The sequence below is a fragment of the Callorhinchus milii genome, unplaced genomic scaffold (assembly GCF_018977255.1).
Source record: "Callorhinchus milii isolate IMCB2004 unplaced genomic scaffold, IMCB_Cmil_1.0 Scaffold4, whole genome shotgun sequence".
In the NCBI taxonomy this organism is placed as follows: Eukaryota; Metazoa; Chordata; class Chondrichthyes; order Chimaeriformes; family Callorhinchidae; genus Callorhinchus; species Callorhinchus milii.
Window position 1 is genome coordinate 8,865,002 of NW_024704745.1, and position 14,841 is coordinate 8,879,842.

The 14,841-nt window shown below is 44.4% G+C and overlaps 2 protein-coding genes across 5 annotated transcripts in view; both read right to left on the minus strand.

Moving 5' to 3' along the window:
• Positions 1 to 459: 459 nt before the first annotated feature.
• On the minus strand, positions 460 to 10,089 carry nit2 (nitrilase family, member 2; the record flags this gene model as incomplete). Its single annotated transcript, XM_007895721.2, is given in 9 exon segments — positions 460 to 1,886; positions 2,694 to 2,749; positions 3,444 to 3,542; positions 4,168 to 4,246; positions 5,469 to 5,543; positions 5,741 to 5,834; positions 8,412 to 8,500; positions 9,001 to 9,121; positions 9,962 to 10,089. Coding segments are annotated over 9 exon segments (833 nt in total), but the record flags the coding sequence as incomplete, so codon positions are not given.
• Positions 10,090 to 13,764: 3,675 nt separating this feature from the next.
• The window catches only part of tbc1d23 (TBC1 domain family, member 23), a 36,438-nt gene continuing 35,361 nt past the window's right edge, over positions 13,765 to 14,841 (minus strand). For all 4 annotated transcript variants that reach the window (XM_042333904.1, XM_007895723.2, XM_042333905.1 and 1 more), the window contains one exon: positions 13,765 to 14,841. This exon is cut by the window's right edge and continues 116 nt beyond it. The gene's annotated coding sequence lies outside the window, so the exon portion shown is untranslated.

Below are 14,841 nucleotides of genomic sequence, written 5' to 3' on the forward strand. Positions count from 1 at the left end.
TCCATCCTCCCGATGTGAAAGACGCTGTCAAATGTAATTTTGTATTATCTCTTCACTTGCACTGGCATCGTCATCATGCTGTTTCCTCCACAGCTGCACCATTGAAAGACTTTTCGTATCATCTGTTGGACCATAAAAGGGTCCAGTGAGAATCAATGCTGGGAAATTCAGAGATATCTATATTCTGAACTGTCAGCAAAAGGCAGGCCCACTTTGACTGCTGAATTCAAGGGATGCAAGACATAAAATGCTCAATGGAATAGAGAAAGTGAAGACAAAACAATACTTTCAGATACACCAAGTCAGCAGGACAAAGGGTCATGCGATCAATGATTCTATAAGTCCTACTGGCGACTGTATTTCTCAGCCTGTTTAAACCAGCCTGAAAATAATATATCAGGTGCGTGAGAATGTGCAGATTTGCATGGACCATTGATGTTTAAAAACAGGACAATGATAAAAGAGGTAAAACTATACTTTATTCAGTCAGAATTATTTTATTTTCCATGTACTGTTTCTGAGTGAATGACTGGACTGAAGTCTAAGGTTTCACCTAGGCTGAACCTGTAACGACCATTTTTTGCTTTAAAATTGAATAACGTGCAGAACTGTGGAAATTCTTACATTCAGTCTTAATGTGGAAGCCAATTCTTTTTTTGGGGTCAGCCGGCTGACCCCCAAAAAATGTGGAAACCCATCACCACACTTATGAATATTCAAACCAAGCTGAGATTTTCATGCATCCCACCTACACGTGAAAATTCCCGAGATACGATTGTTGGAATGGAATGCACACTCTCCCTCGAAGGACACATCCTGTTGACCTAATTCCGGGAAGTATTAAGCTGTAAGCAATCCCAGAATTCTGAAATGCTTGAGTTGATCAAAGGGTTGACTAAAGAAAAATCGTGGAGACTTATGGACCTGTTTACCTCGTAAAAGCTGACGATATATGCAAATGCTTGAAAGCCAATGGAAGCCAAGGACAGTGGAAGTATGTTTATGGAACAAAGTTTTCTTCGTCAAATTCACCGTGGGACAAAGACTTGTTTTGAAACGAGCTGCTGAAAATTTGATAACATTAGTCCTTGGTTTGCAGTTGGTGTTTCAAACAACACATTGAACTGACTGGCGTATGTGACCAAACAGGTATACAGAGAGTTTTTGGGTTATATCGGAGAAGAGAGAATGGAGCAGCTGATCACAACCAATCTCGAGGAAAACGGGATAAACTACAATCAACGTGGATCGATGCATGTTTAACAAGCCGATTCCGACATCAATATGAATCCACTCAATCCATTGCAGTGAACTTTACTAAGCATTCATTTGATGAAACGTATAACTTTTGAGATGCATTTCTGAAATATTAATTGACTGAAGAATTTGTTTGGGTCCTTACTTCACCGCAGGGTCACAAATTTAATTAACCCTTACAAGGCGCAGGTCGGTACGGGCCAAAGCTTGAGGTGCCCATTGGGGTACTGCTGGAGTCCAACCAGCTAAAACCGCATCGCTTGCCATTGATATCGATTTCTGGCGAGCTTTCCCGCTGCTTGTCCAGCTCGGACCAAACTACCCGTTAAGGCTTTAGTTTGCAGCGTTCTCAGGAGCTGAGTGGGAGGATTCTCGGCTCCCAGTGACCGTTCTTTTTAAGAACGATGGAAAACTGGCTTTTAAATTAGAAATGAATTCATGAATTTTTCACAATTCTGCCCGGTCATCAGTTTTAAGGCAAAATGGTCTTTATAAGGTGAGACTGTGTGGCACTTTGGCGTTTGGAGGCCGTGGAGCTCATTCCTGCACAGCCTCCACACTGTAGAGATCGTGGCGCTTCTGTGAGTGAATTGGTATCTGCTGCCGAACCGCTGTAAGGTACTGCAAATCTGTCAAATGGCAAAATAGAACACACAAACAACTTCATTACAAAATCTTTGTTTTGGGGAACAAATATTCGCAAAGTCTCTTTACCCCAATGCAAACTCTGGGGTGCCCGAGCCCTAGCCTTTATTATAATAATAATAATCCTTGCATTTGATATAGCGCTTTTCACGTCAGGGGGACGTCCCAAAGCGCTTCACAGCACACACTGTAAAGTGAATTGACTGTATATTTGTGGGCGAACGCGGCAGCCAATTGCGCACAGCAATGTCCCACAAACAGTCGTAGATTGAAAATGACCAATTTATTATCTTTTTTTGGGTTTTGGAGGGATTACTATTTTTGACAACCTACACCTACTGCCTCCCTCAATCCCTCAGCTTTGCCCTCTTCCTCCCCACTTTCAAATCCTGCCGAAAGACCTTATTTTTTTGATCAGGCTTAGTAGTCACCTCCACCCCTCCCTCTCCCCCTGGCTTGGGGTCAGAATCGAGGGAGTGGAGGGAAGGAAGATAAATGCACCCAGTTTACAATGTGCTAATTGTGAGTCCATAATATTCCAATAAGTGCTACAGGGAACACGATGACCTGTCCAGACAGATGATCAACTTTGCTGGTGCTGCCAACGTATGGGAACCCAAGATGACTAGCTTCTGAGTCATCAGGTCGCCACTGATGTCACTTCCTGCACCCTGGGCGTATGTTATATTTATTTGGATCAGTAAATGTCAGGATCCACACCCCATCGATGCCATAAGCTTGAGTTATAAACGTGGTTCAACAGCAATTAGCACAAGAGCTGAGAGTCTCACCGACATCTGCATAGATAATGGTCTCATCACATCCAGCTTTAGTTACTATTTCACCCCTGGATGGATTAAAAAAAACATGCATGTGAGAAGAAAGTTTTATTGAACTGTGTTTGTGAATGTGCAACGAAAGAGAAAAACACGTACTTCAACAACTGAATTATACCTTGAGTGGCATGGTTCAAAGTGCCTTTAAGCACAGCCCCAGAGAAAGAGATTGCAGGTTTGTGTTCATGACTATTTCCAAATCACTGACTGATTTTTGTGGGAAGCCACCAAGTGGAAGCCATACAATTGCTCCACAAGTGGTAGAGGTGCTCATTCATAAAAAATTAGCTTTGCACTTGATAGCGTCTTAACACGTCGTTGAGACATTTTGGAGCACTTCACAGGATTTATTTACAACTAAGTACAGTAACCATGTATTTTGTAGGTGAATGCGGCAGCTAATTTGCACAATGCAATGTCCCACAAGCAGCCATTGAAATGAATGATCGATTTTATCATGGGATGTTTAACGTACACCTGAATGGGTAGGCAGGACCTTAGTTTAATGTCTCATCCGAAAGATAGCAATGGACCGGAGTGGCAGCCTAGACTACGTGAGTTCAAAGTCTCACAAAGCGGCTTCAACCCACAAACCTTCTGACTCGGAGCTGAGAGCGCTACCAGCTGAGCTCGTTGACAAAGTGGGATTTTTAAAAGAAAACTTACAGACAGCAACTTCTGAATCCATGTCAAAGAGGTACATACCAAGGATTCACCACAGTGCTGTGTCCCCAGGCGACATAGGAAGCTTTCTCATCCCGCGCAGGTGATACTCCAGCGACATACACCTGGTTATCAACAGCCCTGCGGTGGCACAAAGGGGATTAAATCAGCAATAAAATCACATGCTCTCAGTTTCTATAATAATAATGCACAGAACCTTTATGAAGAGCAAATCCTTTTTGTATTAATTGCTATGTCCTTATTTTGATGACCAAATAAGAAAAGACTGAGCAGTGCTCATCAGTGCAAGTTTGCCACGCTCGTTTCGAATAAGAAAATGTATTAAGATTTTGAAGAATGGATTGACAACTATAAGGGAGCCAGTAGGAGATCTAAGGGGGAACTTAGGGGGATACGCAGAGGGTGGTAACAATGTGCAACTTGCTGCTGGAAGCTGTGGTTGAAGCAAAAAGCACCAACACATTTGAGAAAACATACGCGAGCGAGAAGAGAGGTATACGGGAGGGGAACAGGAGAGGGAGGGGCTCTGCACAGTTTAGGTGGGTCAAATGTTGTGTTTCTGTGTCATATCAACAGTTTAAACATAAAAATATGTGGTGAAATGCTCCCTCTTCAAAGACAGCTGTCATGCAAGGAAGTTGAGACCTGAACTGCCCCCAGCATCCTCCTGAAGATCTAAGGTCATCTTATTTCACCCATGCTTAACTTTCTTGAAAAAAAAAAATTTTTTGCACAGCAAACTGACCTGGCTCTTTGCAGGAGTTCCCAGTGGGCTGGTCCTGTGGTCATGTTGAACGCTCCGGGATACAGGAGAAGCTGGCATCCTGCAGCACATAATAATAATAATAATAATATTTGTGTTTGATATAACGCCTTATCACGTTGTTGTGACATCTCAAAGTGCTTCACAGAATATGCTGTAAAGTGAATTGACTTATGGGCGAAACACGGCAGCCAATTGCACACACCAGTGTCCCACAGGCTGTCGTGGATTAGCAACAAAGACGTTTTTACATTAATACCTAAATCTAAGATTGCAAAATACAAAGTTAATAACGCAGGCATCAGTACTATATTATGGAGTCCTGTAGCTCAGTGGTTAGAGCACTCGCTTTGGAAGCGAGAGACCTGAGTTCAATTGCAGGCAGTCAGGGCAAAACCTTGGGCAAGTTTCCTTACTCCACACACCTAATAATAATCCCTCCAAAACCAAAAGCAATAATAAATTGGTCATTTTCAATCTACGACTGTTTGTGGGACATTGCTATTCGCAATTGGCTGCCGCGTTCTCCCACAAATATACAGTCAACTCACTTTACAGTGTGTTCTGTGAAGCGCTGTGGGACGTCCTCCCGACGTGAAAAGCGCTGTATCAAATGCAAGGATTATTATTAATTTGTCACATTATTTATTTTTTTAAACCAAAAAGCGTGTTTTAGCAGCATTAATTTATATTTGCTTGATAGATAATCTGACAGAATCCAAACTTTAAAAACTGCATATAGGTCCCAAGGGTTCATCACCATGCATATTTATCATTATAAGTCTCATCAGGTTAAACAGCTTCACACAGACACAAATCTGCAGCTATAATGTTCTAAAGATATAATAATAATAATCCTTGCATTTGATATTGCACGTTATCACACCTACGAGATGTCTCAAAGCGCTTCACAGAATATACTGTAAAGTGAATTGACTGTATATCTTGTTGGTGAAACGTGGCAGCCAATTACGCACAGCAGTGTCCCACAAACAGTCGTGGATTGAGTGACCAAATTTGTTTTTTTAAAAAGTGATTATTATCCCCAGAAAAGCGATCCGCCAAACGACTAACAACCGGGTTCCTACTTATTGCTAGGTAAACAGAGGCGTGTGGAGTAAGGAAACTCGCCCAATGTTTCGCCCTGCCGGGAATTGAACCCAGGTCCTCTCACTTGCAAGGCGAGTGCTGTAACCACTGAGCTACAGGCCTCCACGATGTATTTTGAGTAACATGCTGCCTGGCTGCCTTGTTTCACAGTAAATGGGCGCCTATTTGCTCACCTTTTTTTGTGTAGATCTGTGCGAGTTCCGCAAACCGAATGTCATAGCAGATCCCAATCCCCACCTTGCAATAAGCTGTAAAGAGAAATTGGGAAAACAAAGAAAATTGACTTAAGAGGTGTGGTTAAACCTCTGTACCGAGGTTCCCAGAGACGTGTTTTATTTAGCCAGTATGCACAGAAAGTGGGTTGATGGTAGTGGGAAGTAAAAAAGAGAATTTGCACTGTGTGGAATCTCTGTAACATGTAAGCTGCTCAGTATTCTTCACTTACGTGTATCGAAAGTGGATAACGTGTTGCCAGGAGAAAGCGTCTCGGATTCCTGGAAGCGGATTTTGCCAGGAACATCGATGTCGAACAAGTGGATCTGTTGCAAACACAAAGATTGAACGGTCAGTTGCTTCCATCAAGACTTGGACTTCAACTAAGGTTTCCAGCCGTGAACCACTTCCCTGTTCGTTTGTCTTGTGGGACAAGTTGAGTGACTAATTAAGTTAAAATTAAAGGCGCTATACCTGAATGCACGAAACATTCCTGACAAGATAGATGAATTAACGGCACAAATAAGAGATAAACGAATACGATATAGTAGCCATTATTGAGACATTGTCACAGGGAGACCAAGGTTGGAAGCTAAACATTCCAGGTACTTGATGTATAGGAAAGACAGGCAATATAGAAAACGAAAGGTGGGGGAGCTTAGTCCTGTTAATAAAGGATGAATAAAAACAGCAGAGAGGAAGGATATTAAGTCAGAAAACCGGGATGTAGAATAAGTATGGGTGGAGCTGAGAAACGACAAGGGGCAGAAAACACTTGTGGGAGTAGTTTATAGACCCCCGAACAGCAGTTACAGTATTGGGCAGAGTATTAATCAAGAAATTAGAGGAGCGTGTAACAAGGGTAATACACTAACAGTGGGTGATTTTAATCTTCATGTAGACTGGGAAAACCAAATTGGCAAAAGTAAATTAGAGGATGAGTTTATGGAATGCATTAGAGAGAGTTTTCTAGAACAGTATGTTGAGGAACCAACCAGGGAACAGGCGATCCCAGGTCTTGTATTGTGTAACGAAGCAGCGCTAATCACTAATCTGGACGTTAAGGCTCCTCAAGGGCAGAGTGGCCATAATATGATGGAAATTAATGTTAAGTTTGAGTGTGATGTAGTCAAGTCCAAAAAAAGGTCTAAACTTAAATAAAGCCAACTTTGCAGGTATGAGGGACGATTTGGCTAAAATAGACTGGGAAAGTAGATTAAAAGATATGACAGTAGACAAGCAATGGCAAACGTTCAAAGATATTTTAGATAATTCCCAGCGAACACATATCCCCTTGAGAAGTAAAAATTCCATGGGAAAAGTGATTCAACCATGGCTAACTAGAGAAGTTAAGGAAAGTATAAAATTAAAAGAAGAGACCTATAATGTTGCCAAAAAGAGTTGTAAACCTGAGGATTGGGAGAGCTTTAGAGATCAGCAAAGGATAACCAAGAAACGGATTAAGAGGGAGAAAATGGAATATGAGAGTAAACTAGCTAGAGATATAAAGATAGATTGTAAGAGCTTTTACAAGTATATACAGAGGAAGAGACTAACAAAAGCAAATATGAGTCCCTTACAGGCAGAGACAGGAGAAATTATAATGGGGAATAAAGAAATGACAGAGTCACTAAACAAACATTTTGCTTCTGTCTTCATGTTGGAAGATACCAAAAACTTACCAAAAATAGTGGACTCATACCTGCACTCTCAAATACTAGATAGTGTGAGACTGTTTCCCCTGGTTGGAGAATCTAAAACTAGGGGGTCATAGTCTCAGGATTAAAGGTCAGCCTTTTAGAACTGAGTTAAGAAAACATTTCTTCACTCAGAGGGCAGTGAATTTATGGAATTCTCTACCCCAGAAGGCTGTAGATGTTCAGTCATTGAGTGTATTGAAGACTGAGATCGATAGAGTTTTAAAAACTGAAGGTATTCAGGGATGTTCTTATTAAATGGCGGGCCAGGCTCGAGGGGCCGAATGGCCTACTGCTGCTCCTATTTCTGATGTTATGTGTCCTCTCCTGCACCTGGCTCCATAACCTCGTCACCCCCACCCTCTCTTGGCTTCACTGGCTCCCCATCCCTCAGAGGATAGAGTTCAAAATCCTAGACCTCACTTTCGAGGCCCTCCACGGCCTTGCCCCCTCCTACCTCTCTGACCTGCTAACTCCCTATCAACCTATCCTCTCCCTCCGTTCAATCAGTAGGCTCTGGCCTGCTTTATGTCTCCCGTCCGACCTGGCCTACCATCGGCGGCCTGGATTTAAGCCTCTCTGCCCCCACCCTTTGGAACTCCATCCCATAATCCCTTCGCCTTGCTCCCTCCCTTGCCTCCTTCAAGGCACGACTCAAGACCCTCTTTTTCGACTGCTTCTTCAGCGACCTACCTGTCTGCCCTCTCTCATCCCAACCCAGCCGGCCCCCCACGCTCGGGTCCTGATCCCCGACTGTTCAGCGCCTTGGGATGTCTGCCCGACATGAAGCAGTCGCTTGACAAAAACTATACACTTGACCAAAATATACACTGTATCCCGAGATATTATTCTGTAGCAGAAATCTATCTAATTTGTTCTTGAAACAACTGACAATTTCTGCTTCCACTGTCCCCCCAGGGAGCCTGTTACATAAGTTTACTGCTCGCTCACTGAAGTAGTGTTTCTGCAGATTTGTTCCGAATTTACTCCCCTTCAGTCGTAGGTGGTGCCCTCTGGTTCTACTATTCATTGCAAGATAAAACAGCTTGTTATGGTCTACGTTTCTGGGGAAATGATGCATTAAACCATTCGAATGCTCTCTCATTCAAATGGGTCTCCCAACATTCAAATGTATTCATCCCCAATTTGAAAGGTCAGTCAGCTATTCCATTGAGACCCACAGATCCCTAGCGACGGCTTTTAAACCTTTCTGTGCTTTAGCATCATGGATCCGTCAGGTGCAAACACTGTACACGTGTTGTAGAACATTCCATTCTCCTCCTCTGGTATGGATCCTGTAAGAACAATATTCAGGATCAGCTCTCTGCTCGTTCCTTTCCCTGCTTATTTTGCACAAATGATGCTATATAAATGCATTGCTTTTGTGGCTTTGGGAGCTGCCTAAGTGCAGCTTGTTTTGATGAACTATTGATGAAGTTCATTTATATAAGATAAATAGGCCTGGTTTCTAATAATATGAATCCTTGCCTTTGATATAGCTCCTGATCACATCTTTGAGACTTCTGAAAGTGCTTTACAGAATATACTGTAAAGTGAATTGACTGTATAGTTTGTGGGCGAAACGTGGCAGCCAATTGCACACAGCAGTGTTCCACACACAGTCGGGGATTGAATGACCAAATTATTATTTTTTGAAGGGATTATTAGCCCCGGAGAAGTGATCCGCCAATTGACTAACAACCGGGTTCCTACTTACTGCTAGGTAAACAGAGGCACGTGGAGTAAGGAACTTACTTAAAACTTCTGAACCTTTCTGAAGAGTTCCTACATTTACCTCCAATAAGATAAATCCCACACTCCTTTGCTACCTCGGATAGCATTTGGGTAGATTCCCCTGGGATCTTTTCTGCGTATTCTGGGAAATACTTTGTTCCGTACGGGGAGTTGAAACATTCCTGCAATGGGAAATGTTTGGGAATTTTTAAGAAATGTCAGAAAGTCAAGGTAGTTAATATAATAATATAATAATAATCCTTGCATTTGATATAACACCTTTTCACATCGTTAAGACGTTTCAAAGCACTTCACAAAATATATGTAAAGTGAATTGACTGTATATTTTTGTGGGCAAACCATGACAGCAAATTGCGCACATCAGTGTCCCACGAACAGTCATGGATTGAGAGACTAAATTAATATTATTATTTTTTGGGGAGGGATTATTACACCAGGAAAGCGATTCCCCAATTCTTTCATTCCCAATGAATGTTCATCTACAATGCAAATATTTAAACAAACCAAAAGCAGACAAATGCTATTGAATGCTCACTTTAGTGTCTCTTAAACTCCCTATCTACCTGAGGTAACGTTTTACATTTAACCACACTTCAATTTAAACCAAACAGTCTTAAGTATCGGCTTACATTTGTTTTAAATTTTAAGTTCAAAATCCTTATTCGGTTTTAATTTGGAAGATCATTATAATAATAATAATCCTTGCATTTGATATAGCACCTTATCACGTCATTGAGACGTCTCAGCTTCACAGAATATATTGTAAAGCGGATTGACTGTGTATTTGTGGGTGAAACGTGGCTGTCAATTGTCCACAGCGGCGTCCCACAAACAGTCGTTGATTGAGTGACCACATTTGATTTCCAAATTGAGACTGAATTTAAGGATTTTCCACAATTCCACCTCAATCCATGTTAAGACTAAGTGGAATTTGGGGCCTTGAATGATTCAGTTAAAGATCCCTTGGTATACAGCTTCTTCTCCTTTAATTATCTACTTACAGGAAGTGCCACCATACTTGCCCCCTTCTGTGCTGCCTCCTTCACCAGGGATCTCGCTCGGCAGAGATTGTCGGCCTTTAGCGGGGAGACCAACAGCTGAACCAGTGCCAAGCGGAACTCTGAGGCCCCAAAAAAAGAGGAAAAATTGTCTGTTAATTAATAAACAAATAAATACATACATGCATGCATGCATGCATTCATGCGTGCCATCCATTCAAATCCAGAACAACACGGTCCAAAGTCTGGGCGCTCAAACAGATGCATCAATAATAACCCAGCTCTGAGACACAAAATTCTACCTGGTCCGAGCCCATTGTAGCTACAGAGAAAATACAGAACAAGGGGGTGAAATCTTAACCTTCAAGAAGTGAAATCAGGAGGCATTTTTTGTTCCAATCAAATTGTTCTGGAAAATTCTTTAATTCAGTCTCAATTGTAAGCTTGTTCTCTTTTGCAAACTGCAGGATACAGTGGCTTGAACAGGGTCTGAGGAGACATGCAGCTGTCAGAAGACTGACATGTCCGCCAGTCAAGTTTGGGTGTTGAGTTTAGCTCACGATGATTTTATGATTTTAGTTCACGAAATCAGGATGAGTTTGTGGTTCCTATCAAGTGCAGTCATTGTTTCGCAGGCAAATGTGAGATAAAATAATGTATTCGCAACTGATCATCCAGGAAAAGGAAACCCAGCCAGGCTGCTTGTGTGAGTAAATTTGTGTGTCAGCTTGACTCAATGGTAGCACTCTGGCCTCCGAGACAGAAGATTGAATTCGCATAGTCTAAGCTGACGCTATAATGCAGAGCTGGGGTGGTTGTTGCATTGTCAGAGGTGCCATCCTTCACATGAGTCATTAAACCAAAGTCCATTGCCCTGTTTCAGTGTCATTAAAGATCTCGTGATACTATTCGAAAAGAGGAGTCTCTCCCTTGTGTCAACACCACCAACAAATTACACTTATATAACGGCCTTCACGTCGGAAAGACGTCCTCGAGATGTCCTAACCAGCATTCCCCCGAATAGATTTGGTCACTCGTTTCCATTGCTGTTTGTGGGACACTATCCAACGTGATAAGGCGCTATACAAATTGTAAGGATTATTATTAAGGGGTAAATTAAAATAGTTATCATAGAATCATACAGTACAGAAAGAGGCCATTCGGCCCACCGTGTCTGCGCTGGCTCCGAAAAGAGCAATCCAACTCAATGCCACCGGCCCGATTTCTCTCCATAGCCCTGCAATCTTGTCCTCCCCAAATACCCATCTATTCTCTCTTAAGAGTTGTTATTGAATCGGCGTCCGCTACCCTTTCAGGTAATGCATTCCAGATCCGAACAACTCGCTGGGTGAAATTTTTTTTTCCCTAACCTCCCCTCTTGTTTCTTTTTAACGACTATCCAAAATCGGTGTCCTGGGGTTACTGACCCGCAAGCCGGTGGAAACAGTTTGTCCCGGTTCTAACCCATCAAATCCTCTCTCGATCTTGAAAAACCTCACTGAAAATCCCCTCTGAAATCTTCTCTGCTGCAGGGAGAACAGTCCCAAGTTTCGCTAACCTCTCCTCGCAACTGAAGGTCCTTCATTCCCGCTACCGTCCTGGTCAAAACCTCCTCTGCGCTGCCGTGCCCTGCCCTGCCCTCTCCGCGGGCGCCCTGACCTCTTTCCCAAGGCGCGGTGCCGGGAACTGAACGCAGTACTGAGGCCTAACCAGCATTTTAATAAATATTCAACATAACCTCCTAGATGGTAGGGGTGGAGATGGTGGTGGTGGGGTCGGGTGGGGGGGGGGGGTTTACCAGATATGCTTTGGGTTTACTTTAGCACTGGGGTCTCTTCCCTTCCTGTGCGGCTCCACTGACACCCAATCTTGAACCAAAGCCCATCCCCAGTTGGTTCCTTGTCCATTTCTCCCATCTGCAACATGTTCTAGTAGATCAGTTTAACCAGAGCCACGGTGGGGTGTGGGGTGGGTGTTGTGGGTGTGTGTGGTGGGTGTGGGGTGTGTGTGTGTGGGTGTGTGTGTGGGGTGTGTGTGTGTGGGGTGTGTGTGGGGTGTGTGTGTGTGGGGTGTGTGTGTGGGGTGTGTGTGTGGGGTGTGTGTGTGGGGGTGTGTGTGTGTGGGGTGTGTGTGTGTGGGTGTGTGTGTGTGTGTGTGGGTGTGTGTGGGTGTGTGTGTGGGGTGTGTGTGGGTGTGTGGGGTGTGTGTGTGGGTGTGTGGGTGTGTGTGGGGGTGTGTGTGTGGGGGTGTGTGGGGTGTGTGTGGGGTGTGTGTGTGTGGGGGGGGTGTGTGTGTGGGGGGGGTGGGTGTGTGTGTGTGGGGTGTGTGTGTGGGGGTGTGGGGGTGGGGTGTGTGTGGGTGTGTGTGTGGGTGTGTGTGTGGGGTGTGTGTGTGTGGGGTGTGTGTGGGGTGTGTGTGTGGGGGTGTGTGTGTGTGGGGTGTGTGTGTGGGTGTGTGGGGTGTGGGGTGTGTGTGGTGTGTGTGTGTGGGGTGTGTGTGTGGGGTGTGTGTGGGGTGTGTGTGTGGGGGTGTGTGTGTGGGGTGTGTGTGTGGGTGTGTGGGGTGTGGGGGGGTGTGTGTGTGGGGTGTGTGGGGTGTGTGTGGGGTGTGTGTGTGTGGGGGGGTGTGTGTGTGGGGGTGTGTGTGTGTGGGTGTGTGTGTGGGGTGTGTGGGGGTGTGTGTGTGGGTGTGTGTGTGGGTGTGTGTGTGGGGGTGTGTGTGTGGGGGTGTGTGTGGGTGTGTGTGTGTGGGTGTGTGTGTGTGGGTGTGTGTGGGGTGTGTGTGTGTGGGTGTGTGTGTGGGGTGTGTGTGTGGGGTGTGTGTGGGGTGTGTGTGTGGGGTGTGTGTGTGTGTGGGTGTGTGTGTGTGGGTGTGTGTGTGGGGGGGTGTGGGTGTGTGTGGGTGTGTGTGTGGGGGGGTGTGTGTGGTGGTGGGGGGTGTTGTGGGGGGTGTTGTGTGGGGGTGTGTGTGTGGGGTGTGTGTGTGTGTGGGTGTGTGTGGGTGTGTGTGTGGGTGTGTGGGGTGTGTGTGTGTGTGGGTGTGTGTGGGGGGGGTGTGTGTGTGGGGGGTGTGTGGGTGTGGGGGTGTGGGGGTGTGTGGGGTGTGTGTGTGGGTGTGTGTGTGGGTGCGTTTGGGGAGCAATTGCACTCTGTCTCATCCCAGGAGCGTTCAACAGGTATTTCTTTTTTACGGGGTTTCTTTTTCTGGTGGTGGTGGGGGAGGAGTGGGGAGTGTGGGGGGGGAGTGGGGAGTGTTGGGGGGGAGTGGGGAGTGTGGGGGGGGAGTGGGGAGTGGGGAGTGTGGGGAGTGGGGAGTGTGGGGGAGAGTGGGGAGTGTGGGGGGGGAGTGGGGAGTGTGGGGGGAGTGGGGAGTGTGGGGGGGAGTGGGGAGTGTGGGGGGGAGTGGGGAGTGTGGTGGGGGGGAGTGGGGAGTGTGGGGGGAGTGGGGAGTGTGGGGGGGGGAGTGGGGGAGTGGGGAGTGTGGGGGGGGGGAGGTGGGGGAGTGGGAGTGTGGGGGGAGTGGGGAGTGTGGGGGGGGAGTGGGGAGTGGTGGGGGAGTGGGGAGTGTGGGGGGGGAGTGGGAGTGGTGGGAGTGAGCAAGAGTATGTGGTTATTTGGAATGGAGAAATGTAAACAATGGTGTCCCCTGGAGGTCTGTGTCAACCACTGTTTTTTTCTCTGTTTATTATACAAATTAGATGAATTTGGTTAATTTATTACTGTCTGACTTAAATATCACTTAATAAACAATTTGCCTGGTGCTTAGAAACTCATCTCAGGTGCACTATGAAAAGTCATACAATTGAAGAGGATCAAATAGGTTTTATTAAAAATACAGACTCTGGAATAACAAAAAGTTCTTTAACATTGTGACATGCAGGAAGATTTGGGGGGAACCAGCGAAATGTCTTGATGCTGATCAGTTGCCCGAACAATCATGTTCCCTTTCACTCCCAACAGAATAATATAAACTTGCAACCTCCATTGGAAACTCTTGATGAAGATCACATTAATTCTGGAAAATATTGTAAATTTGCATTCTTTTCAGCTTTTAATACTTGCAGTTTGTAAACCAGAAATTACTGACAATAACCTTGAAATAGAGTTTACTTATCTGTAAGAAATCAATGATAAAGTGACAAAGGAGAAACATTGCTAAAATGAATACAAAGTTCTAGTTTATTTACAGCTGTGGTGTATGAACAATAAGTGGCAAACAGTAACGTGAGATATGAATTCATTTACTAGGAAATTGCCAGAAATAGGCACAAATTAGGTCTCATTGGGAACAGAAAAGGAACACAGTACTTTATTTAGTAAAAGCATGAACTGAATTGGTGTTCAAGTGCATATTCATGCTGAAAGTCTGGTTGCAGGATTTTTATTTATTTATTTATTTTGAATCCCTTCGTACCTTATTAAAAGATATTTTCCAAATTAAGGTGCTTAAACGAAAACGTGTAAGGTAAAAAGTCTGCAACATCTATCCCGTGATTATCAATCCAAGGGAACTGTAAACAATGAAGGGAATTTGATAATTTGAAGAAAAAAAACTCAATTATAAGTTAAGAATATATCAACAGACTAAACATTCTACTTTTCATTACAAGCTGCCTCTTCTGAAGCTTCTCAAAATCAGTTCAAATTCTCAGGTATTAGCTGTGTATGTTTGCTGTGTGCCCAAAAATGCATTACATACACAAGTGCTCCACCTACAAATTTCCCCAATGGTTGAGTTAAGCCCTAGATGTTCACTACCAGAAACAGAATATTGCCGGGTTAGATGTCCAAAAAGGGAAGGAAATATTCACAACCTCATCCGTTCTGAACCTGTTAATAGTTTTTATAGACAATATCTTGAGGCTTTGTATTGCCTGAGTCTTG